The sequence below is a fragment of the Anabrus simplex genome, chromosome 6 (assembly GCF_040414725.1).
Source record: "Anabrus simplex isolate iqAnaSimp1 chromosome 6, ASM4041472v1, whole genome shotgun sequence".
NCBI lineage: Eukaryota > Metazoa > Arthropoda > Insecta > Orthoptera > Tettigoniidae > Anabrus > Anabrus simplex.
The window spans coordinates 245,030,193-245,057,976 of NC_090270.1; the positions used below are offsets into that span (position 1 = coordinate 245,030,193).

Here is a 27,784-nt window from a genome sequence, read left to right on the forward strand (position 1 = left end):
TTATTACTGTTACAATTCGATACCCTTTGTGTGGATCAAACTGTGTTATGTACAGAACGTTCTTCCAATTTTTGTAAAATAAAATTTTGAAATGATACACGCCTAACGTAGTTACACGTTCGTTTGAGTGTTTAGAGATAACTTGCATTGTTTGCTCGCAATAAGAATTTCTTTTTTGATGTTCGTATGATATTCTGTTATTTCAACATAACACAGTTTGCAATAATACTCCTTAAGTAGGCCTACTCCATCACTGATTGCATCCTCTTTCTTAAAATTCCTGTGCACACCTTGCCGTCTGTACTGGTGAATGAAATACCTCGATAGTGGATACAAACCTCCCTTGTTATAGGTAGATGAAATTACTGATTAAGTCCAATTTAGAATGAACTTTATTCAAATTACAGGCGATAATGTATAATATTGACAAGAGTGAATAGAGTCCAATAATTTAAAAAGGCATTCTGATATTTGTACCAATAAAGTAATCATCAGCCACATTTAGTTCCTATTCAATATTTCCAAACTTATTTTTTTTCATTCCACTGGTTCCGTTACACGGCCGATGAATAAGATAGTGCCTTTCTCCTCTTCGATGATCATGTACATGAAGGGATGATCAGCGATGAACACCCCACGAGGTGGTCCTCCCACTGATGTGGCTTCTAATAATAGAGCTGGAAAGAAGCAAAGAAACAAGTCAAGGAGGATATGGTTTACAAACAAAACATTCATTAAAAATACCATTTTCATAATTTTGAAACAGGAAATTATGTGAGAGGATAGCTTTTGTTAAAGTACTCATGATCCTAACAAGGGAAATGTCTCCCATGAGAACGTATTATCCCTGTGAAAGATTTTTCCGTACTCTGTTCAGTGTATTTAAGTGGGTGTGCAAAACTACGTCTAGATCCTCTCAAACTCATTTACAAGAAATGGATACCGCTCAGTCTAGGCTCGTTCAGAGTTTAGGTTGTCTCATAATGCTAACTCTTCAAATGTCGCACATTTCAACTAAGCAGCAAGGAGTCTGGTTCGAGTCTTTTCAGACTCATTCATTTATATGTCTGTCTTCGTCACTTCTAGCAGTAGGGTCGTTCGCTGATCAAACGAGCTGAATACATGTGGATTGAGCTCAGACTCGCTCACTGCACGGCTCTACTTTCGAGACGTGAGTTTCGAAGCATCAATGTTTGCATAATTGGCTACCATATGTCTGGCAGGTATACAACCAGGATAGGTTTAGTTGGAAATGGGTTTGATAAATGCTATTACGTTACATGTGAATACATGCTTTTCAGCGCACAGTCTGTTAGCTCCTGTGGAATAGTCCCACGCCTCTTGTCTGCAAATAATTAAAAACTGAGTCCACACTCGTCGCCTTGGGGCCTCTCTCTTTACTTCTATGCCGAGTCTGTTATTCTCCTATATTATCAATCAACCGAGCTCGATAGCTCCAGTCGCCTAAGTGCGGCCAGCATCCAGTATTCGGGAGATAGTGGGTTCGAACCCAACTGCCAGGCAGCCCTGAAGATGGTTTTCCATGGTTCCTATTTTCACACCAGGCAAATGCTCGGACTGTACCTTAATTAAGGCCATGGCCGCTTCCTTTCCACTTCTAGCCTTTTCCTGTACCATCGTCGCCATAAAACCTATCTGTGTCGGTGCGTCGTAAAAAAACTGTAAAAATAAATTGTATCAATCTTCCTCCATTCACCTCGTAATATCCCACCACAGAAGTCGGTTTATATGCATAGCTTTATTTATTTTAATTTTATGACTTCCCTAATTCAAGAGATTATTTCCAGTCAAATCCATGAAGCGACAAACGAAATCACGTTCTTTTTATTTTCAGCATTAGCACTCACTTAACAAATTCCCTGACCATTAGTATTAGTAACAGTACCACATGACAGGGAGTTAAAACACTTAAGAGGTAAACAATTATTTTAATATGTTTTATGTAAGACAAGAATGAAGTCTTATACATTATAATCTTCTTTCTTTCTTTCTTTCTTTCTTTCTTTCTTTCTTTCTTTCTTTCTTTCTTAATCGGTTTACCCCCCAGAATTGATTTTTCTCGGACTCAGGGAGGGATGCCTCCTCTACCGCCTCAAGGGCAGTGTCCTGAAGCGTGAGAGTTTGAGTCGGGGATACAACTGTGGAGAAGGGCCAGTACCTCGCCCAGGCGGCCTCACCTGCTATGCAGAACAGGGTCCTTGTGGGGGATGGGGGTAATGGAAGAGATAGGGAATTAAGGGACTGTGGCCTTAAGTTAGGTACCTGCATATCCCTGGAGGAGAAGTGGGAAACGACCGAAAACCACTTCGAGGATGGCTGAGGCGGGAACCGAACCCCCTCTACTCAGTTGACCACCCAAGGCTAAGTGGACCACTTTTCAAATTTCGTGGCAGAGCCGGGAATTGAACCCTGGCCTTCGGGGGTGGCAGCTAATCACACTAATCACTACACCACAAAGGCGGATCTGGTATATAATAAGTTGTGAATTATATTATTTTTCATTAATGTTGCTTACTTATAGGTAAAACAGCGTGTCATTCAGACTTCATCATCAGAAGAGTCGTCCGACTCGTTGGCTGAATGGTCAGCGTACTGCCCTTCGGTTCAGAGTGCCCCGGGTTCGATTCCCGGCCGGGTCGGGGATTTTAACCTTAAGTGGTTAATTCCAGTGACTCGGGGGCTGGGTGTGTGTGGCGTATTCAGCATTAGAAATCATCCTAGGTAGGGCCCTCATCTTCACAGACATGCAGGTCACCTAAGAGGCCGTCTACGAGAAAAAGACCCACACCGGTACTCTTCGGAGGCCAATACGCCTTTATTATCAGAAGAGTCATCTATTTGTTCATTGTTTGCAGTTTCTAACAATGATGAGGATGTCATCCGTTCAGTCGAATCCGACCATTGGCGATTGTATGAATTACCGCCCTCCAAGTTGTCCTGTTCCACACTACCTACTTTAGTTGTTCCAGGGTGAGGGTGGTGTATATTTTAATGGTGTCTTTCGAACTAGTCCTCTAGCGACCTGGTCTTCTTGTACCGTTGATCATTCCTAGTCTGACTACTTTATTCAATGCATCTGATCGCATAACCTGGCGAAAGTAAGCTAGTCTCAACTTCATAATCATACCAACCAATGACATAGAGGGCTTGATGAGCTCTAAAACTGATATATTGGAGATTTTCGCAGTCCATGGTATTCGTAAGAGTCTTCGCCAACACCAGAGCTCAAAGGCATCGATCTTCCTCTTGTCTGCTTGTTTCAGCGTCCAGCTCTCACATCCATACATGAACAAAACTCTTCCAAAATGCCATGATGATGTCATCCGTTCAGTCGAATCCGACCATCGGCGATTGTATGAATTACTGCTCTTCAAGTTGTCCTGGTGAGTAGGCTAAGCCGAACTTATTTAAAAGTAAATGAAATTCAATTTATCCCCTTATGCTGGATGACCTCATTTTCCTTTTTTAATAATGTGTGAATGCACATTGTTATTCGCGAATAAGTTCAGCTTCCCCGGAACACGTTTTTTTCACCTCTTTAGCACTTGTTAAAAATGAGTCTTGTTTCACTTTAGTATTGTTATAATAAAATTTTGTGTGGAAACGCTTACAGTCCTCGGAAGGGAGTTCAGAAACCTTACAAAGTCCATCACTAAGTGCAGCGCTTTCGGTTCGATACCATCACTGGCATATTTACGAAGGTTTTCTTTATTTTAGTCCATTCTGTAGTTCCCTCTTTGTGCGGTCTGAGTGGCGCTCTATTTATTCTTCAAAACTGATCATTGACTTATAATTAACACATTAAGAGAAAAATACTACACAATCTTACAATCAACTGTTACTGTCCGCCATAGGAGCAGCCATGATAATTCACTTGAATTGTAGGAGTCAGTGGATTAGCCAGGCGGATATAAGACGCATTAGAAATACAAATCAGTTGGGATATAAAACACTGTAGAAACAAACTCTATTTTCACAATCATTTTAACAGGGAATATAAGTCTTTTAGTAAATAACATGATGATGGTGCTTGTTGTTTAAACGGGGCCTAACATCCAGGTCATCGGCCCCTACTGGCACGAAATGTAATGACAATTTAAAATTCCAAAATCATCCACTGACTAGAATTCAAAACATGATGACGAAGAATGAATGAGTGAATGTGAAATTAAAACAATCAGTGGATCCGTCACGCGCGTGCTCGGTTCGCCCGGAAGGACGTGGGTTCGAATCCCCGTCAGGAAATCGTAAAATTTAAGAAACGAAATTTCCACTTCCGGAGGTGCATATGGCCCTGAGGTTCGCTCAGCCTACACCAAAAATGAGTACCAGGTTAATTCCTGGAGGCAAAGGCGGCCGGGCGTAGAACTAACCACTCTGAGTGGCTCAGACGGTTAAGGCGCTGGCTTTCTAACCCCAACTTGGCAGGTTCGATCCTGGCTCAGTCCAGTGGTATTTGAAGGTGCTCAAATATGACAGCCCCGTGTCGGTAGATTTACTGGCACGTAAAAGAACTCCTGCAGGACTAAATTCCGGCACCTCGGCGTCTCCGAAGACCTTCAAAAAGTAGTTAGTGGGACGTAAAACAAATAGCATTATTATTAATGGTGGAAGCCTTTACCTTCCACTCCTCCAAGGGCCTTCATGGCCTGTACGGAGGTGAGTTTGCTTTGCCTTGCTTTGGGATCCGTCACGCAATGTCTCACATTCCCAGAAAGTATGGTAAAATATTAGTATTACTGACCAAGGGACTGCTTCTAAAACAATCGTGAATCGATGATGCTTGTTGTCTAAAGGGGTCCACACTTCTGGCCATCAGCCCCTCATAATGGTACTTATCGCTAGGAAAGTAGAACCATGGCATATGTCATGTTGCGGTACTAATCAAAAGTAGCGCAGACTCGCGGTATTCCACACATTATGGCACTACTCCGAGGTAATATAATACGCGCATGTAACGCAGGCCTATGGTGTTCCTCAGGTAAGTGTACTAATCACAGGGACTCCTACTATTCCGTGGTGTTCCTCACATACTTGGTACTAATCATAGGCAACGCAGACGCACGGTGCCCTGCTCCATGGCTAAATGGTTAGCGTGCTGGCCTTTGGTCACAGGAGTCCCGGGTTCGATTCCGGGCAGGGTCAGGAATTTTAACCATAATTAGTTAATTTCGCTGGCACGGGGGCTGGGTGTATGTGTCGTCTTCATCATCACTTCATCCTCATCACGAAGCGCAGGTCGCCTACGGGAGGCAAATCAAAAGACCTGCCTCTGGCGAGCCGAACTTGTCCTTGGACACTCCCGGCGCTAAATGCCATACGCTATTTCGTTTTCACCCACGGTATCGCTCATACAGTGGTACTAACCACAGGCAACGCCCAGACCCGTGGTGTTTGTCACATGATAGGTACTAATCACAGGTACTCTAAATCCCACCCTGATTCACACTCTGTTGCTACTAATCACAAACCTGTTGTGTACCTAACATAGTGGTACTACTCGCAAGTAAAGGTGACCCATAGTGTTCCCCGCGTGATGGTACTAATTACAAGTAGTCTCATTGTTCTATTTCATCACCCCTTGATCGCTCCTTTTATTAGCCTCTTACGACAGGCAGGGGATACCGTGGGTGAATTCTTCGTCTGCGTTCCCCAACCACAGGGGGATTGTGTGTTTGGTCCGTGAGAACAATCTTATTTCGCTCAAGTCCGCCGGCAAGCCGGTTAGGACCCCCCACCCCTATCCGCCACCTGGGACGTGCCACGTGGGAGTACCACCTAGGCATTCATATTGCGGACCCCTTGGATTATCTGGTCCTTACACCCCTTCTGTGCTCTGAAATTGCACTGGTTTTTAATTCCACAAATTGATATCTGCCACATCTTTAAGATGAAAGTGAACACCTTGCCCGGTGTACTGAATACTTGATTCCAGACTATATTAAAATACAGTACGCTGATTGGCTGAACTTCCATACATACCCCCGTGTTTGATTGGCTACAGAACATACTTACGAGCATGTGATAGTCAGATTACAATAGAAGAAGAACCAGGTGAAGTGTTTACAACTTCGGTACATTAAAAATACAATCCTGAGACAGGTTTACCAACTACGAAAACAAAATTTACCCGGCAATTAGTTTGTTTTTAGTCCACCAGATATCATTAGAAAATAGATGGCGGAACCATCCTACCATCAAAGAAGAAAGCTTTTGGATGTTCAAAAGTTTGTGTTCACTGACGTAGATGGCCATAGATAAGGCGCGCGGTTTAAGTAGCCGGAGAAGGTGTACTCCCGGTACAATAATAATAATAATAATAATAATAATAATAATAATAATAATAATAATAATAATAATAATAATAATACGAGACGAGTTGTCTTATCATGTGATGTTTGTGCTGTGTGGGAGAAAGGAGGGGTGTGAAAAATGCTCCTTTGTAAGATGTTTACTGCTAATTTCATACCTGTTCACCCATACTGTTCTTTCAATGCACTTCCGCGGTAGGATTCAGGGATAGACAGAGATTATGTCAGATTAAAATCCTTTTAAACCCTTGCGACTGCTTAAAAATAAGTTGTAATACGATCAATTTTTACTGCACTGAGCAAGTGGTTTGGGGAGGCTTGGGTGACGTAGCTATCAGCTTATATTAGGGAGGTAGTGGCTTGAAACCGCAGTGTCAGCAGTCCTGTAGATGTTTTTCCATGTTTTCCCATTTTCACACCAGGCAAATGATGGTTCTGTACCTTTATTAATTCCAGTGTCGGTTCCTTCCCACTTCAGCCTTTCCTATACTATCGTCTTTATAACGCCTATCTGAGTCTGTGCGATGGAAAGCAAATTATAAAAAAAGGAAGAAAAAAGTCCCACTGTGGTCCTAGTGGCAAGATGAATGCCATTGACCACCTGTAGTAACGTACCACTAGTCCCATAATTCCTTAGTTTGATCAAATCTCTTCCCTTGGTACTCTGTCATACGTATTCTCTACATCTAAGAAATGGTGGAGCAAATGTCCAACCTCTTGTAGTATTTTGAAATTATTTGATATGAAATTCTGGTTCTTATACCCGTTTTGTGCTCCGAAATTGCATTGTTTTTCAACCCACAAATTTATATCACCCACAATTCAAAGATTATTGCGAACACCTTGCCTGTTGCACTGGGCAAGGACACAATTCAATACTTGTTGAAATTCGTTCTTTTTCCTTCCTTATAGATAAGTGGAACTGTTAATGCTTTCGTTCAATTCAATGGCATCTTACAAAAATTCCAGGCGATGACATAGTTAAAATATTTAAATGAGTGAAAGAAACCAGTAATATAAGTAAAAGATTTTATTGACACATTTAGTTTAAACAAAAAGAGATTCTATGGAATCATTCAGTTACTATTCCGTGTCCCCAAAGATGTTTCTCATTCCATTGGTTCCGTTACACGTCCAATGAATAAAATTGTTCCCTTGCCCTCTTCGACGATCATGTACATGAAAGGATGGTCGGCGATAAACATCCCATGAGGAGCTCCTAAGGATGATCCGACGACCGCAATTAGAGCTGAAGAGAAAGAGAGGACATTCGAAATGAGTCACACATTAATTCATTACAAATCATTATGTTCATTAACAAATATCTCTTTCATTACTTTGATATGTAGAAATCACGTTAGACATTAACTTCTGTCCAAGTTCAGGTAAACCGAGCTCGATATCTGCAGTCGCTTAAGTGCGGCCAGTATCCAGTATTCGGGAGATAGTAGGTTCGAACCCCACTGTCAGCAGCCCTGAAGATGGTTCTCCGTGGTTTCCCATTTTCACACCAGGCAAATGCTGGGACTGTACCTTAATTAAGGCCACGGCCGCTTCCTTCCCACTCCTAGCCATTTCCTGTCTCATCGTCGCCACAAGACCTATCTGTGTCGGTGCGACGTAAAGCAACTTGCAAAAAAAAAAAAAAGTTCAGGTAATATTTTTTAATCGCTTGATGCTCGAGAAAATCTGGGTCTTACACCAGTTCTGTGCTCTGAAATTGCACTGGTTTTCATTCCAGAAATTGATATCTGCCGAATCTTTGAGATGAAAATGAACACCTTGTCCGGTGTACTGGTTACCTGGTTCCAGACTATATTAAAATACAGTACGCTAATTGGCTGAACTTCCATACATACCCCTGTGTTCGATTGGCTAGAGAACATAGTTACGAGCACGCGATAGTCAGATTACAATAGAGGAGGCACCAGGTGAAGTGTTTACAATTTCGGTACATTAAAAGTACAATCCTAAAGAAGGTTTACCAACTACCAAAACAAAATTTACCCGGCAATTAGTTTGTTTTTAGTCCACCAGATATCATTAGAAAATAGATGGTGGAGCCTCCTACCATCGAAGAAGAAAGCTTTTGGAAGTTTAAAACTTCGTGTTCACTGACGTAGATGGCCATAGATAAGGCGCGCAGTTTATGTAGCCGAGTACAACAACAATAATAATAATAATAATAATAATAATAATAATAATAATAATAATAATAATAATAATAATAATAATTGTTACCGTATTTTTGTGGTAGGTAGAGGTGAAAGAAGGTGCGGGGGTGAACGGGTCTCAAACTACGAAATTAAAGTTAATGTAAAATTTAACAAGGTTATATTCTCTTTTCAAAATCAGGAAATAACAAGCATGGAAGGTACAGAGTAGCAAGGCAACAAAAGAGCAACAACAGTATTTACAGGCTTTGGGCTTCGAGCCCCGAACTCACAATTCTTGAGCAGTTAGCCCAAGCTTACATGTACATAAGGTTTAACAAAGGGGCAGAAAACCCCAATCATGCCCAGGAGCACTTGCTCCAAATTACACAGTAAGACCTCCTAGAGGCACGCAGAAACAAATTTCAAAAGAGCGATCCGCTCTCAAAGTTTTAAGCCTATCAAAAGGCCACACCTAACTCGACCTTCAAGCTGTCCTCTAAGGACGTAAACACAGGGGTAAAATACCCAACCTACTGAGGCCTATTAAGCGAGAAAAGGATAATTACATGGCCTCTAAAATACCAATGTGAGAGGAGGCGAACTGCACTCCTAATACATTTTGTTTTAAAACCTAATCTGGCTCTAGGCCACAAATGCAAGGGCTAATCCCATACTAACGAGGTGACTTTAGAAGGAAACAATTTACATTACGTTAAAGAAGAATTGGTTGTGAAAAAGTAAGTTCACCTCAAAACAATATGAGTGGGAGCTCGAGAGGGTTAAGCACTCTCTATCCCAATATGTAGCATAAAAGAGGATAGATACTAAGAGTCTTTACATTTTAGGGAAAAGTTACATGGTGGAAAAGCTTCGGACCCGCCCCGAGAGTTAAACTGCTGAGCTAGCAAGAAAAGAAGTTATTATACGGCCATTACCTGGTTGTTGAACTGCTGTCCGAAGAAAGAGGCGCTTCCCGCCCCCTGCTATGTACTTTACACACTGAAAGATGGTACAGAAGTGGCGTGGAGACCCGAAAATCAGCAGTTTATATACTCTCGCGGAAAGTTCGAGGCGTTTCAGGAAAGAAAACACCCGCCCACAATCATTTATTGGTTAGGGTTAAGCAGCATATCCAATTTGAAGAAGAAACACCTTATTGGTCATAAATTAAAGAAATTCGGGATTGGCTAAATTCAAAACAAGGGGAAAGAAAGGGGTATACAGCCAACTTAAACAATACCAGAAAGAAATTTAACAAGAAACAAGTTTTTGAAATAAAAATTTCTCAAAAAAAAAAAAAAAAAAACAGTTCTTTCACCTTGCACTAGGGTGCACTATAGTAGTTCTTCAGTAGTGTCCTCTAGAAGAGAAAGTTCACACTTCTTACTACAAGCAAAACAAAAATACGTCGAAAACGACCCAGTTCAGAAACTTCAAAATTTCCAAGTAGTGACATCTTCTGGGTAACTTGAAAATTAATACATTAGATAAAGTTCGGACTTCCTCCAGCAGAGGATTTTCAACTGGCGCAAGGTTTGAATTAGCGGCGTGGAGGTGTACCGCCCGGTACAATAATAATAATAATAATGATAATACGAGACGAGTTGTCTTATCATGTGATTGTTTGTGCAGTGTGGGAGGGAGGAAGGATGTGAAAAAGCCTTTGTAAGATGTTTGCTGCTAATTTCATACTTGTTCACCCTCAATTCTGTTCTCTCAATGAACTTCGACGATGAGGATTCACGGATAGACCAAGATTATGTCAGATTACAATCCTTTTAAAACCCTGCGACTGCTTGAAAAGTAAGTTGTAACACGATCAATTTTCACTGCACTGAGCAAGTGGTCGCGCGGTTTGGGGCGGCTTGGGTTACGTAGCTGTCAGTATGTATTCGGGAGATAGTGACTTGGAACCCCACTGTCAGCAGCCATGTAGATGGTTTTCCATGTTTTCCAATTTTCACACCAGGCAAATGATGGGTCTGTACCATTATTAATTCCACGGTCGCTTCCTTCACATTCCGGCCCTTTCCTGTACTGTCGTCTTTATAACGCTTATCTGAGTCTGTACGACGTGAAGCAAATTGTAAAAAAGAAGAAGAAGTAAAAAGTCCCACTGCGGTCCTATTATCAAGATGAATGCCATTGACCACCTGTAGTAACCTACCCATAGCCTCATAATTCCTTAGTTTGATCAAATATCTTCCCTAGGTACTTTGTCATACGTATTCTCTACATCTAGGAAATAGTGGGACAAATGTACAACCTATCGTAGTATTTTGAAATTACTGGTCCTTTACACCCTCTCTGTGCTCCAAAATTGGAGAGTTTTTCATACCACAAATTGATATCACCCACATTTCTAAGATTATTGCGAACACCTTGCCTGTTGTACTGGTCAAGGACAGTAGTTCAATAGTTGTTGAAATCCGTACTTTTCCTTTTCTTATAGATACTGTAGGTGGAACTGTTACTGTTTTCGTTCAATGCAATGGTATCATACAGTCCGGCTCCATGGCTAAATGGTTAGCGTGCTGTTCTTTGGTCACAGGGGCCCGTGTTCGTTTCCCGGCAGGGTCGGGAATTTTAACCATCATTGGTTAATTTCTCTAGCACGGGGGCTGGGTGTATATGTCGTCTTCATCATCATTTCATGCTCATCACGACGCGCAGGTCGCCTACGGAAGTCAAATCGAAAGACTTGCACCTGGCGAGCCGAACATGTCTTCGGACACTCCCGGCACTAAAAGCCCTTCGCCATTTCATTTCAACGGTATCTTACAAAAATTCCAGGTGATAATGTAGTTAAAATATTTACACGAGTGAAAAGAAAACCAATAATATACAGTAAAAGCTTCTATTGACACATTTATGCATTTTAAACAAAAAGAGAATCTACGGAATCATTCAGTTACTATTTGGTGCCACCAAACTGGTTTCTCATTCCATTGGTTCCGTTACACGTCCAATGAATAAAATTGTTCCCTTGCCCTCTTCGACGATCATGTACATGAAAGGATGGTCGGCGATAAACATCCCATGAGGAGCTCCTAAGGATGATCCGACAGCGAGAAGAACTGGAGAGAAACAGAGGATATTCGGAATGAGTCATACATTAATTCATTGGAAATCATTATGTTCAATAACAAATATCTCTGTCATTACTTTGATATGTTAGACATTAGCTTCTGTTAACTTGGAGAAAGCTGGTGACGAAACGATTTTTCACTCTGAACGCCGTTACGGTGATTTTATTAGAATGTTAGATAACCAGTCGTCTCCTGCACGTGTTTAAAAGAATAAATATCCTATTAGTGCGTCAAAATGGGAAGCAGCTCTTTCTAGTTTCAGCAACATAATATTCAAATACGATGGGGTAAACAAATAGCCGGAATTATTATTTTACTGACTAGCTGATGTACCCGTGCTTCGCTACGAAATTCTCAGAAAGACTGTTTTTGATGCTTTCCCAACTGAAGTCAACATTGATCGTTACAATGATATCAGCAGGAATGCAAATATTAAAAGCAATGTTATCATATAAAATACTCGATCAAATGAAAAACCGCACATCTTCTCACTTTTAACGAACGCTGCCGATCTAACAGTCCAAAGATCTAGTGCTGGGACGACCAGGCTGCAGACAGCCGCAAACACTGCTCTGCCACTATTCCATTAAATGTGTATACTGCTCATTCTAATCAGTGCCTCAGAGTAGGAACTGAATAGCTGGAATGCTATGAAGAACCAGTGTGTTACGTACCAGCAGTATCAGAAAATGTATGAACCAGAGGAATGGCGTGCTAAAGAAAAAAAGTTATTTAAATCTCCAGCTATTTCCCGCCAATATTCAGGCAGGCTGTTATACTCGGTTCGCAGCAATGATCCCAACTATTTGAGATGAGTGGCAGCAGAAGACATAAGGCACATCCCGACAAACAATGGTCGATGTGATGTTATTTTTTATCAAAATTATGAGCTTTCCATATTGCAGGCCTTCACATTAAGTTTCCTTCCGACTCTGTGATGTTGGGGCATCTTATAAAATAATTTATACCGTGGACTGTGGTTCCTTATTCCGCGAGTTTATACACTGATTACAATTACATCGGTTTACCGATTTTCTTGTGACTCGGCGCTGATATGGACAAATTATTGAATAGGCTATCTCTGTTATCATAGCCGGTAAGGTAAAATGTCTGACGTAATTGATCGGTAATTTAATACTATATAACTTTAGTTATGTAATATTTATCGATAAGCCCGCTAATAACAAAACTATTTGATAATAAAATTTTAGGTCTTTCCCTAAACTGCCATTTCACTCAGCGTAATAAAATTATTTATGGCCTATATTGTAGCCACTTACAGTATTCCGTGACCTTGCATACTGATTTTCATTAAATTCTCTTCAGCTGCTATCTCGTGATGCGCAGACAGACAGACAGACAGACAGACAGACAGACAGACATTAAGGAAAATTAAAAAGTGCATTTCCTTGTTACTGTGTACACGACCGCCTCTGTGGTGTAGTGGTTAGTGTGATTAGCTGCCACCCCCGGAAGCCCGGGTTGGATTCCCGGCTCTGCCACGATATTAGAAATGTGGTACGACGACTGGAACGGGGTCCACTAGGCCTCGGGAGGTCAACTGAGTAGAGGTGGGTTCGATTCCCACCTCAGCCATCCTGGAAGTGTTTTTCCGTGGTTTCCCACTTCTCCTGCAGGCAAATGCCGGAATGGTACCTAACTTAAGGCCACGGCCGCTTCCTTCCCTCTTTCTTGTTTATCCTTTCCAATCTTCCCATCCACCCGCAAGGCCGATGTTCAGCATAGCAGGTGAGGCCGCCTGGACGAGTTAATGATCACCCTCCCCAGTTGTATCCTCGACCCAGAGTCTGAAGCTGCAGGACACTGCCCTTGAGGCGGTAGAGGTTTGATCCCTAGCTGAGTCCGAGGAAAAAACCGACCATGGAAGGTATATCGATAAAGAAGTACAAGAAGATAAATACGGGCTGTCATTATTGACAACAATTATAGACCTTCAAAATATTGCCCCTCGGACACAATTCAACGGTTCCGTTTTCAATCCACTGTTCAAAATTCCCGAAAGCCCTTCTTGCATAAACTGTTGAGTACATTATCCTAAACTGTCTTGTTAAACTCCTGATCACTTTGAAAATGACAATTCAAGGCCCTCCTCTTCACTGTACGAAATGGATAAGATGAATTTTTCTCGAAGAGAACGCGAAATATAATTTATGCGCGCTGATGTAGCATATGATCCTTGGTGGATACAGGTAACACGTTGAGCGCCACAGTGGACGCCGCGAGGGACTTCTTTTAAACAATTTGGTGAACGAAATTGAAATCGCCATTCGGACATACGGAAGTAAAAGGTAGAACTGGCTGAGTCAGCTAAGAGTATGCGTCCGCATGGGTTAGTTGACGATATTCGGGTAAGGGGAAATAAAGAAGAAGATATAGTACGTTATAGTGTGTCCTTAACAGTTGTTAAAAAGAATCGGCAGAGTATGTGGTAAAAACTGCTCATTAGGGATAATACTGCACAAAACATAGATTCTGTTAGGCACGTAAATGAGCTAATGGTGTGAATAGATTTAGCACTTGGAGGAATGAGGGCTAGAATTGTATCAGCGTAGTCGCCATATGAAAATGCAGATGAACATGAAGCTTGCAGTTTTATGAAGCACTAAGTGACAGCCAAAGCAGGGTCAACGGCAAAGACAGGGGGCGATTGCAATGCGACAGTTGGAATAGAACTGAATGATATGATAGTGGGGAAGATTGGAAGCTAAGAGTAATGTAAATAGTTTACTGAACTTTAGAGCTAGTTTTCCACTCCACATGGCAGGGTAAGGGCACCAGATCCATAATTGATCATACACTTAAGAAAATGGAAATTGCAACACCATGAAAGCATTGGTCATTTGTGTTGATTTTCAAGATATGGAACGATGCCATGTAGGTGTGTAAACGATCAAAGTTTCAGACCCATTAGATTGTTGCTACAGGTCTCCCCACGTGATTGGTCGCGGAGGAATCAACTCCAGTATACGGACTCTGGTGTAGCGTAGTTGACTTGCAGTCTGTGCAGTGAAGTGTTCCCCGTCAAACATGCCTCGACGACAGAGAAGAGCACGCTATCAACAACTGTCGCCGTTTGAGAGGGCTCGGATAATTGGGCTGTGTGAGGCTGGATTATCGCTAAGGACTGTCGCTGCACGTGTTGGCCGACAGGCATCTACGGTACAACGTGTATGGCAGCAGTGATCAAATGAAGGTACCCACACTCGTAGACCTGGCACAGGCCCAGCGCGACAGACAACTGTGAGAGAGGATCGCCGCATCATTCGGATGGCCCGGATGGAACCCCATGCAACAGCAGCGCAAATTCGAGCAGTTGTGGCATCCCACGTTACACAACAAACAGTTGATAATCGCCTGCGTGCAGCTGGCTTACGAGCCCGTGTCCCTGCAGAAGGTGTTCCATTGACCCCACAACAGCGACGTGTAAGGCTGGCCTGGTATCGAGAAAGATCGACGTGGGTCGACGAATGGCATAGGGTCGTCTTTAGTGATAAATCGCGCTTCTGTCTTGCCCGCAGTGATCGCCGGAATCGTGTGCGCCGACGTACCGGGGAGAGGGGCCTCCCAGATCTTATTGTCGAGAGGTACACAGGGCCAACACCAAACATTATGGTCTGGGGAGCTATTGGCTTTAATGTGAAATCACAATTAGTGCTTGTTGAGGGCACCGTGACTGCTCGACAGTAAGTTGATAGGGTACTCAATCCAGTGGTTGTCCCTATGATGGCGAACTTTGCTAATGGGATGTTTTAGCAGGACAATGCCCGGGTTCACACTGCACGCATCTCCAGAGAAGCTCTCCACGACATGACAACCTTAGAATGGCCCGCCAGATCCCCGGAGCTCAGTCCTATTGAGCATGTGTGGGACATGATGGGTCGACAACTGGCCAACCGTCCTCAGCCACCCACAACTCTGGAACAACTGACCCGTGCAGTGCAGCAAGCATACGTCACAATTCCTGAGGAAGCGATCCAGGGCCTTATCGACTTCATGCCTCGACGAATTCATCAATGTATTGCAGCTCGTGGTGGGCACATCCTGTATTGATTGTTGTCCAAACTTGCGGTCAGAGGGATCTGAAAGTGTAATCATCGACGCACAACCGAACACTCGTCCTGCATGTTCAACTACAGCAATGTAGCACCAATCCTGGGTGTTGCAATTTCCATTTTCTTCAGTGTGTCTTAACCGACTTTGAATTCAGGCAATCTGTTAGGGATGTTCGGGTATTCTGGTTTATTTCTGCTGGTACAAACTACTATCGGATATGTAGTAACCTATTTATTTGTAGACCACTGAACAGCGAAAGTAAAATCTGTCTGCAAAGGAATAAGGGCAGATAATCTCCATGACGAGGAAATTAAATAGTATTTGAGTGGTGGTGGTGGTGGTGGTTTTTATTATATTAAGAGGATGTACAACTGGGCAACGATCCTCTGTTAACGTTAACCAGTAGGAACATATTGAAAGAGTGCGACACATCCAAAAACGAAAGTATCGGAAAAGAAAGAAAAGTGCCACGAAGGGTGTTATAGTGAATGAGAGAACTACATGGTTACGCTAGGTGAAACGTTCCAAATAACACACAGTAAGCAGGTTCAGGACATAGAAAGTGAATGGGTGGCATACCGAGATGTTGCAGAAGAAAGACAAGGGAATATCTAGGAACAACTCTGGCAAAGTTGGGAAAAATCGAAGATCATGTTGGAATGATGAAGTAAGGACAGCTTGTAAACGTAAAAGAGAGGCATATCAGAAACTTTTCCAAACGAGGACTGATGAAGACAGGGAACTGTGCGTGGTTGAAGGAAATAGAGCGAGACAAAGCGAGACAGGGAGAAGTCGAGGGAAATGTTGTTATTAACCTGGAAAAGCAGGTCGAGCGGAAGGAAAACCTTTTTCGACAGTAAGAAAGTATGTTAGGAAGGGAAGGCAAGAGAAGAGATGACAAGAGAAGAGAAGAGATGAGAAGAGAAGAGAAGAGAAGAGAAGAGAAGAGAAGAGAAGAGAAGGGAAATAGAAAATGAGAAGTATTTTTGGTAAACCACGGAAAGTCTAGTACATCCCAGGGGATCACTGGGCAAGTGGAAACAATATTTTTTAAACCTTCTCAGCGTAAAACGAAGTAACTAAAAACCAAGCTCATGGGGAGAAGAACAATGATCTTGATGAAATAGCACTCAATGAAGTGGACATGATGGTAAATGAACTCCATTGTTATAAAGCAACAGGAATAGTAAACATTAGACCTGAAATGGTGAAATATATTGGGAAGGCTGCGATGAAATGGCTTCATAGGGTAATAAGGTTAACATGGAATCTTAGTAAGATACCTTTCGATTGGACAAAGGCAGTAATGGCACATATCTAAAAGTAACGGAACAGGAAGAATTGCAAGAACTATCGAGGTATATCGTTGATCAGTATACGAGGCAAAGTGTTTAGTGGCATCGTGGAAGGGATGGTGTGATCAGTGGTTAAGAGTAAGTTGTAAGAAAGCTTTTTTTTTTTCTATTTGCTTTACGTCGCACCGACATTGATACGTCTTATGGCGACGGTGGGATAGGAAAGGCCTAGGAAGTGGAAGGAATTGGCCGTGGCCTTAATTAAGGCACAGCCCCGGCATTTTCCTGGTGTGAAAATGGGAAACCATGGAAACCCATCTTCAGGACTGCCGGCAGTGGGGCTCGAACCCGCTATCTCCCGATTACTGGATACTGCCCGCACTTAAGCGCCTGCAGCTATCGAGCTCGGTATAAGAAAGCTAGTGTGGTTTCAGACCACACAGGGTTGTCAAGATGAGAGTGCCAGTAATGTCCAGGTAATAAAAATACTGTGAGATGAATATATATTTATCTACGGAAGGCATATGGCAGAGTACCGAGAGGAAAGATGTTCGCTGTACTGGGGGACTATAGGATTAACAGTAGATTATTAAAATCAGTTAAATGCATTTATGTTGAAAATTGGGATCCGGTGGGAATAGATGGTAGAATGAGTTCTTTGCTTATGGTACCGCTTGAGGTGATTGCCGTATTGGGTCTATGGAAACCCGTGTAGTAGTAGGGGAACAGAGAAAATTAGTAATGAGTCATGCAGGAAATAGTTTAGATCGCATCCCTCCAGAAAAAGTACCACTTTCATATTGTGAAACCTAGAACTTGATTTAGAGGACTGTTGCTCTTAACTTGTGGCTTCTTTTCCATCCAAGATAGTTACAGTATGAGATGGGTATACAAGATACCTCTGCACCAGCCATTTCGAAATGTTTTGTGTCTGAGGCCCCTTAGCATATCGCATTCACGTCTAAGGACCTTAGCCACAGAATATAATACTGAATTCAGTAAGAAAAAAATTATGTTACCATTTTTTATTCGTATGATTTATGACTAAAATTTACATTCCTTTGAAGTTTATGTTAATATACGTAAAGATACTTTGTATATGCTTAGGATTTATGAAACAATGTGACACTTGGCTAACAATTACACGAGTCTGGATCTGGAAACTTACGTGAGGAAGTTCACTTGGTGCGAAAACTGGATCAATAGGACGGATGGTGCGGGTTTTTTCAATGACCAAGCGTTTCACAGGCGTAGGCACTCGAACTTTGCAGTGGCTCTATTCCTGTACTTTCTTTTCATTGGTGTGGGACCAGAAAATTTACACTCACACAGGTATGTTGCCCTGGAGGGCATTAAACACAATATTCGATATCTAGAAATTTTCGGATATAGGCGATATCATGGATCCAAAAGTCGATCAAAGACGTGGAGTTGTGATAGAGAGTCTTCAAAGGAGATTCGCAAGATACCTACTTCTTCCTCAACGGAGGGTAGTGTAAGCCATGTTGCGTAATTACACACATTCTAGGAACATTCTACTCATACTTCAGTCACTTTCACATTGTTAAGGCTTGGGATGTAAATATGAAAGTGACATTATAATTGTGGACCCGTTGGATTATCGTCGCGGCTCCCCAGTGTCCGCGACCCACAGTTTGGGTGATATCGTAAATTATTCTTGACTTCATATATTCTGACTGGTCGAAGTTTTTTTAGTAAGAGTCAGTATGTCCTACCATGTGGTTGTTTGCGCTGTGTGGTAGAGATGAGGGATGTGAAAAAGACATGTTTGGTGCAAATATTATGTCAGTTTGACTTATTCTATTCTTTCAATGCATTACCACGATGAGGAATAATGGATAGGCAAATATTATGTTAGACATGCATGTCATTACACGCCTACTTAATCTCTGTAGCTAATTTGAACAAGTAAGTTGTATTACGATCAATTCCCACTACGGCCCTAATGTCAAAATGAATGCCATTGATCACCTGTAGTAATCTATTCGTAGGCCCATAATTCAGAATTTTGACTAACATCTCTTTCATTGGTACTCTATATACGTTCTCTACATCCAACAAATAATAAGACATCTGTCCAAGTTCAGGTAAATTATGTTTAATTACCGTACTTGATGCTCGATGAAAAATCTGGTCCTTACACCCGTTCTGTGCTCTGAAATTGCACTGGTTATTCATTCCACAAATTGATAAATCTGCCCCATCTTTAAGATGAAAGTCAACATCTTGTCCGGTGTACTGGTTACCTGGTTCCAGTCTGTATTAAAATACAGTACGCTGATTGGCTGAACTTCCATACATACCCCCGTGTTTGATTGGCTAGAAAACATAGTTACGAGCACGCGATAGTCAGATTACAATAGACGAGGCACAAGGTGAAGTGTTTACAACTTCGGTACATTAAAAATACAATTCTAAAAAAGGTTTACCAACTACCAAAACAAAATTTACCCGGCAATTAGTTTGTTTTTAGTCCACCAGATATCATTAGAAAATAGATGGCGGAGTCATCCCACCATCGAAGAAGAAAGCTTTTAGATGTTCAAAAGTTCGTGTTCGCTGACGTAGATGGCCATCGATAAGGCGCGCGGTTTAAGTAGCCGGAGAAGGTGTACTCCCGGTACAATAATAATAATAATAATAATAATAATAATAATAATAATAATAATAATAATAATAATAATAATAATAATAATAATAGGTGATTTGTCCTATCATGCGATTGTTTGTGCTGTGTGAGAGAGAGGAAGGATGTGAAAAGGGCTCCTTTTTAAGATGTTTGCTGCTAATTTCATACTTGTGCACGCATTCTGTTCTTTCAGTGCACTTCCGCGGTGAGGATTCAGGGATGGACCGAGATTATGTCTGATTACAATCCTTTTAAACCCCTGCGACTGCTTAAACAAATAAGTTGTAACACGATCAATTTTCACTGCACTGAGCAAGTGGTCGCGTGGTTTGGGGCGGCTTGGGTCACGTAGCTATCAGCATATATTCGGGAGATAGTGGTTTGGAACCCCACTGTCAGCAGCCCTGTAGATGGTTTTCCATGTTTTCCCATTTTCACACTAGGCAAATGATGAGTCTGTAACTTTATTAATTCCACGGTCGCTTCCTACCCATTCCGGCCCTTTCCTGTACTATCGTCTTTATAACGCCTGTTTGAGTCTGGGAAAGCAAATTGTAAAAAAAAAAAAAGTCCCGTTGTGGCCCTATTGTCAAGATGAATGCCATTGACCACATGTAGTAACCTCCTCATAGTCCCATAATTCCTTAGTTTGATCAAATCACTTTATTTGGTACTTGGTCATCCGTATTCTCTGGTCCTTACACCAGCTCTGCGCTCCGAAAGTGCACTGTTTTTCATTCCACAAATTGATATCACCTACATTTCTAAGATAACTGTGAACACCCTGTCTGTTGTACTGGACAAGGACACAGCTCAATAGTTGTTGAAATCCGTATTTATCTTTTCCTTATAGATAAGTGGAACTCTTAACTGCTTTCGTTCAATCCCACGGTATCTTACAAAAATTCCAGGTGATAATGTACTTAAAATATTTACATGAATGAAAAGAAACTAATAATATACACTAAAATCTTTTATTGACACTTTCAGGCATTTTAAACAAAAGGAGAATCTATGGAATCATTCAGTTAGTATTCGGTGTCCCCAAAACTTGTTTCTTATTCCACTGGTTCTGTTACGCGTCCAATGAATAGAATTGCTCCCTTGCCCTCTTCGATGATCATATACATGAAAGGATAATCGGCGATAAACATCCCATGACGAGCTCCTAAGGCTGATCCAAAGGTCGTGGTTAGAGCTGGAGAGATACAGAGGACATTCGGAATGAGTCATACATTAATTCATTGCAAATCATTATCTTCAATAACAAATATCTCTTTCATTACTTAGAAATATAGAAATTACGTTAGACATTAGCTTCTGTTAACTTGGAGAAAGCTGGTGACGAAACGATTTTTCACTCTGAGCCCACTTGCGGTGAATTTATTAGAACGTAAGCTAACGCGGCGTCTCCTGCACGTGTTTAAAATAATAAGTATCCTCTTAGCGCGTCAACATGACAGGCTGCTTTTTCTAGTTTCAGCAACATAATATTCAAATACGATGGGGTAAAAAAATAGCCGTAATTATTTTATTACTGACTGGCTGATGTACTCGTGCTACACTACGAAATTCTCAGGAAGACTGTCTTTGATGCTTTCCCAACTGAAGTCAACATTGATCGTTACAATGACGTCAGTAGGATTGTGCCGATTAAAAGCAATGTTATATATAAAATACTCGATCAAAAGAAAAACTGCACATCTTCTCACTTTTAACTTTTATGCTGCCTGCTAACAGTCCAAAGACCTAGTCCTGCAAGGACCAGGCCGCGGACAGCCGCGAACACTCCTCTGTCATTATTCCATTAAATGCGCATACTGCACATTCTGATCAGTGCCTCAGAGTAGGAACTGAATAGCTGGAATGCTATGATGAACCCATGTGTTACTTACCAGCAGTATCAGAAAATGCATGAATCAGAGGAATGGCATGCTAAAGAGGAAAGTTATTTAAATCTCCAGCCATTTCCTGCCAATATTCAGGCAGGCTGTTATACTCGGTTCGCAGCAATAATCCCATCTATCTGAAATGAGTGGCAGCAGAAGGCATAAAGCACACAACAACAAACAATGATCAATGTGATGTTATTTTTGAAAAATTTGATGAGCTTTCCATATTGCAGGCCTTCACATTAAGTTTCTTTCCGACTCTGTGATGTTAGGGAATCTTATAAAATCATTTATATCGTAGACTGTGGTTCCTTATTCCCCGAATCTATATACCGATTAGAATTACATCGGTTTGCCCATTTTCTCGTGACTCGGCGCTGATATGGACTTAGCAGCCAAAATCCAAATTAATGAATAGGCTATCTCTGTTATCATAACCTGTAAGGTAAAAATGTATGACATAAATGATACTATATAACTTTAGTTATGTAATATTTATCGATAAGTCCACTAATAACATAAATATTTGATCATTAAATTTAAGGCCTTTCCCTAAACTGCCATTTCACTGAGCGAGAATAAAATTATTTATGGCCTAGATTGTAGCCACTTATTCGGCGACTTTGCAAACAGAGTTTCATTAAATTCTCTTCAGCAGTTTTCTTGTGATGCGAGTACATACATACAGACAGAAAAACAGAAATTACGGAAAATTAAAAAAATGCATTTCCTTGTTACTGTGGACACGACCGATACAGAAATAGAGTTCTTTCTAAATTCTATGGAATGTACAGACAACATTCTTATTTTATATACAGATCATTAATGGTCCGCCTGTGTGGTGTAGTGGTTAGTGTGATTACCTGCCACCTCCCGAGGTCCGGGTTCGATTCCCACCTCAGCCATCCTCGAAGTGGTTTTCCGTGGTTTCCCACTTCTACTCCAGGAAAATGCCGGGATGGTACTTAATTTAAGGCCACGGCCGCTTCCTTTCCTCTTTCTTGTCTATCCCTTCCAATCCTCCCATCCCCCCACAAGGCCCCTGTTCAGCATTGCAGGTGAGGCCGGCTGGGCTAGTTACTGGTCATCCTCCCCAGTTGTATCCCCGACCCAGAGTCTGAAGCTGCAGGACACTGCCCTTGAGGCAGTAGAGGTGGGATGCATCGCTGAGTCCTAGGGAAAAACCGACCCTGGCGTGTAAATAGATAAAGAAGAAGAAGGTGAATACTGGCTGTCATTATTGAGAACACTTATAGACCTTCAAGGTAATCACCCTCGGACACAATTCAACGGTTCCGTGTTCAGTCCATTGTTCAAAACTTCCCGAAAGCCCTTCTTGCATACTCTGTTGAGTAGATTACTGAAACTGTCTTGTTAAACTCCTGATCATTTTCGAAATATCAACTCCGAGCTCGATAGCTGCAGTCGTTTAAGTGCGGCCAGTATCCAGTATTCGGAAAATAGTAGGTTCGAACCCCACTGTCCGCAGCCCTGAATATGGTTTTCCGTGGTTTCCTTATTTCACACCAGGCAAATGCTGGGGTTCTACCCTAATTAAGGCCACTGCCGCTTCCTTCCAACTCCTAGTCCTTTCCTGTCCCATCGCCGTCATAAGACCTAACTGTGTCGGTGCGACGTAAAGCAACTTGCAGGAAAAGAAAAAAGACAACTCAAGGCTCCCTTTTTCACTGTACGAAGATGAGATAAATTTTTCTCGAAGAGTTCGAGATATGTAATTTATGCCCGCTGATACAGCTTATGATCCTTGGTGGATACAGCTAACACGTCGAGCGCCGTAGTGGACGCCGCGATGGACTTCTTGGAGACAAGTTGGCGAACGAAATGGAAATCGCCATGCGGGCATACGTAGTAAAACGTAGAACTGGCTGAGTCAGCGAAGAAGATGCGTTTGGATGGGTTAGTTGACGATATTCGTGTAAGGGGAAATAACGAAGAAGATATAGTACTTTATAGAGTGTCCTTAACAGGTGTTAAAAAGGACGGGCAGAGTATGTGGTAAAACTGCTCATTAGGAATAATATTGCACAAAACTTCGATTCTGTTAGGCACGTAAATGAGCTAACGATGTGAGTAGATTTAGCACTTGGAGAAATCAGGACGAGAATTTATCAGCGTAATCACCGTATGAAAATGCAGATGACCATGAAGTTGGCAAGTTTTATGAAGGAATAAGTGAAATCGATGCAGGGTCAATGGCAAAGGTAGGATAGCGCGAATGGGCGATTCCAATGCGACAGTTGGTATAGAACTGAAGGACGATTGGAAGCTAAGGGTAATGTAAAGGGTTTACTGGACTTTTGTACTAGTTCTCCGCTTCATATGGCAGGGTAAGGGCACCACACCCATAATAGATTATATCTTAACCGACTTCGAATTCAGGCAATCTGTTAGGAATGTACGGGTATTCTGGTGATTTTTTGCTGGTAAAAACTACTCTCGGATATGTAGTGACCCATGTATTTGCAGACCATGGAATAGCGAAAGAAAAATGTGTCTGCAAACGAATAAGGGCAGAAAATCTCCACGACAATAAAATTAAATGGAAATTCAGTGTTGGTGGTGGTGGTGATTATTCTTTTAAGAGGATGTACGACTGGGCAACCATCCTATGTTAACATTAATCAGGGGGAGCATACTGAAGGAGTGCGACACTTACCAAAATGAAGGTATCGGAAAATAAGACAAGTGCCACGAAGGGTGTTAAAATGATTGACAGAACTAGATGGTTATTCAAAGTGAAAATTTCCTAATAATACACAGCAAGCAGATTCAGGATATAGAAAGTGAGATGCTTCAGAAGAAAGAGCAAGGGAATACCTAGGAACAACTTTGGTAAAAGTGGGAAAAATCGAACATCATGGTGGAATGATGAAGTAAGGACAGGTTGTAATAGTAAAAGAGATACATATCAGAAACGTTCCCAAACAAGGACTGATGAAGACAGGAATTGTGCGTGGTTGAAATAAATAGAGCGAGACAAGAAGAAGTGAAGGGAAATGTTGTTAATAACCTAGAAAGACTGGTCAAACAGAAGGAAAACATTTCTCGACAGTAATAATGAACCTTAGGATGAGGAGGGAAGGGAAGGGAAGGGAAGGGAAGGGAAGGGAAATAAAAAATGAATAGTATTTTTGGTAAATCACATAAAGTCATAGTACATCGCAGGGTATCACTGGACAAGTGGAAACAATATTTTTTTAACCTTCTCAGTGTAAAATGAACCCACTAAGAACCAAGCTCATGGGGAGGAGAACCATGATCTTGATGACATTACGCTCGATGAAGTGGAAGTGATGGTGTATGAACTCCATTGTTATAAAGCAGCAGGAATAGTGAACATTAGACCTGAAATGGTGAAATACATTGGGAAGCCTGGGATGAAATGGCTTAATAGGGTAATAAGGTTAACATGGAATCTTAGTAAGATACCTTATGATTGGACAAAAGCAGTAATGGCACATATCTAAAAGTAAGGGAACAAGAGGGACTGCAACAACCACCGCGGGATATCATTGAACAGTATACCACACCATGGGCAACCATATGACAGTTTGTTTGGGGAGGGGGGCATAGACCTGGCGGTATGTAGTACTTTTAGTATTTTGGAAGATGAATGACGACTTGTATTACGTGGCAGAATAAAACCCACGGTATCTCCTGCCTGTTGGTACTACCACTTCTACGTAATACCGACGTTTTTATCATATTCTTGAAAGAAAAACACTTGACTATATTAGATTCTTCCCTTCTTTGAGTGTTAGGGTAGCCCTGACCCCGGGCATGGGCACCTTTGTACCAGGTAAAGTGTTCACTGGCCTCGTAGAAGGGAGGAGAGTAAGTTGGATGAAAACTAGTGTGGATTCAGGCCACAGAGGACTGTCAGGATGAGAGTGTCAGGAATGGCCAGGTAATTAAAAATGCTGTGAGAGGAATATATATTTATCTAGGGAAGGCATATGACAGATTACCGAGAGGAAAGATGTTCCCCATACTTTGGGACTATAGGATTAAGAGTAGATGATTAAAATCAATCAAATGCATTTACGTTGACAATTGGAATCCGGTGGGAATTGATGGTAGAATAAGTTCTTTGTTCAAGTTACCAGGATTAAGAGTAGATGATTAAAATCAGTCAAATGTATTTATATTGACAATTGGAATCCGGTGGGAATTGATGGTAGAATAAGTTCTTTGTTCAAGTTACCCCTTGAGGTGGTTAAGTCGATGGAAACGCGTATAGCTGAAGAGGAACAGAGAAAATTTGTAATGAGTCAAGCAAGAAGTAAGTTTAGATCACACTATACAGGAAGAGATGGGTATACGAGATACCTCTACAACAGCCATTCCGAAAGGTTTTGTGTCTGAGGCCCCCTTACTATATCACATTCACGTCTAAGGACCCTAGCCACAGAATATAACACTGAATTCAGTAAACAAAAAACAGGATTTTGTAATGATACCATGTTTAAATGTATTCTTATAATTTATGACTAACATCTACTTTCCTTTAAAGTTTAATATACTTTATATATGCATAGGAATTAAAAAAAGGGTGTGACACTTGGCTAACAATTACACCAGTCTCGATCTGGAAACTGACTTGAGGAAAGTCACTTGGTGCAGTTGTTTGATCAATGGGCGGATGGTGGTGGGTTTTTTTTCGAAGACCAAGCGTTTTACAAGCGTAGTTACTCGAACTCTGGATTGGCTCTATTCCTGTACTTCGTTTTCATTCGTGTGAGAGCAGAAAATGTACACTCACACAAGTATGTTGCCATGAAGGGCATTAAAAACAGTATTTGGTATCTAGAAAATGTCGGGTATAGAGGATGTCATGGATCCAAAAGTCGATCAGAGCCGTGGAGTTGTGATACAGGGTCTTCAAAGGATATTCGCAAGATACCTACTTCTTCCTCAGGGCCGATGACCTTCGATGTTAGGCCCATTTACACAACAAACATCATCATCATCATCATCATCACTTCTTCCTCAACGGAGGGTAGTGTATGTAATGTTGCGTAATTACACACATTCTAGGAACATTCTACTCATACTTAAGTCACTTTCACATTGTTAAAGCTTGGGATGACAATATGAAAGTGACATTCTTATTGCGGACCCCTTGGAATATCGTCGCGGCCCCCCAGAGGTCGTGGACCACAGTTCAATGTTCAACAAAATAATTCTATCAGCCATCAGTTTCTCAGGTGATATCAGAAATAATTATTGACTTCATATATTCTGACTACTCGATATTTTGTTTATTAAGATACAATATGTCCTACCATGTCTTTGTTTGCGCTGTGTGGGAATGAGAAGGGATGTGAAGAAACTTCTTTGTAAGGTGTTTGATGATAATTTCATACCAGTTTGACCCATTCTATTCTTTTTTGCTGTTTGTTCAACGTCGCTCTAACACATCGAAGGTCTTCGGCGACGGAAGGGTGGAAGACTGGGAAGGTAGCGGCCGTGGCCTTCATTAAGATACAGTTCCAGCGTTTGCCTGGTGTGAAAATGGGAAGCCACGGAAAACCGTAGCCGCACGGCCACTTCCTCGGTATTCTATTCTTTCAATGCATTGCCGCGACGAGGAATTATGGATAGACAAAGATGTCAGATATGCATCTGGTTACAAGCCTTTTTTGATCCCTGTGGGTAATTTGAACAAATAACTTGCACTACCATCAATTCTCACTACGGCCCTAATGTCAAAATGAATGCCATTGATCACCAGTAGTAATCTATTTGTAGGCCAATAATTCCGTATTTTGACCAACATCTCTTCCCATGGTACTCTATAATACGTTCTTTACATCTAAGGTTTTTTTTTGCCGTAGGGAAGTAGCATAAACGTAGAACTTTTGCCATGCACTGCTTATGTCACGCATGGTAAACTGAGCTATTCCTGGCTTTGAAGATGGTCATGATCAGATTTTTCTAGCTTGTGTGTATGATAGGCAGGCCTCAGCAAGCGGCAAAACGTGCTGAAAGGGGCGATAAGAACGCCCCATGAAGTGATGGTTAGGTTCAAATGTGTAGAAGACCCAACATTCAAAGAATTTTTTTTTACTAGTGGTTTTACGTCGCACCCACACAGGTAGGCCTTATGGCGTTTATGGTATAGGAAAGGCCTAGGAGTTGGAAGGAAGCAGCCGTGGCCTTAATTAAGGTACTGCCCCAGCATTTGCCTTGTGTAAAATGGGAAACCACGGAAAACCATCTCCAGGGCTGCCGACAGTGGGATTCGAACCCACTACCTCCCGGATGCAAGCTCA

The 27,784-nt window shown here is 41.7% G+C and overlaps 1 protein-coding gene across 4 annotated transcripts in view; it reads right to left on the bottom strand.

Moving 5' to 3' along the window:
- Positions 1–374: 374 nt before the first annotated feature.
- Positions 375–27,784, bottom strand: part of LOC136875691 (leukocyte elastase inhibitor) — a 222,923-nt gene continuing 195,513 nt past the window's right edge. For 2 of the 4 annotated variants that reach the window (XM_067149248.2, XM_068228103.1), the window contains exon 8: positions 375–677. In XM_067149248.2, coding sequence (XP_067005349.2) covers positions 538–677 — 140 coding nt within the window. In that variant the 3' untranslated portion in view covers positions 375–537. Of the gene's footprint in view, positions 678–7,427; positions 7,582–20,589; positions 20,795–27,784 lie in introns of those variants that run through there. The other 2 variants (XM_068228105.1, XM_068228106.1) reach the window with 2 other exon arrangements.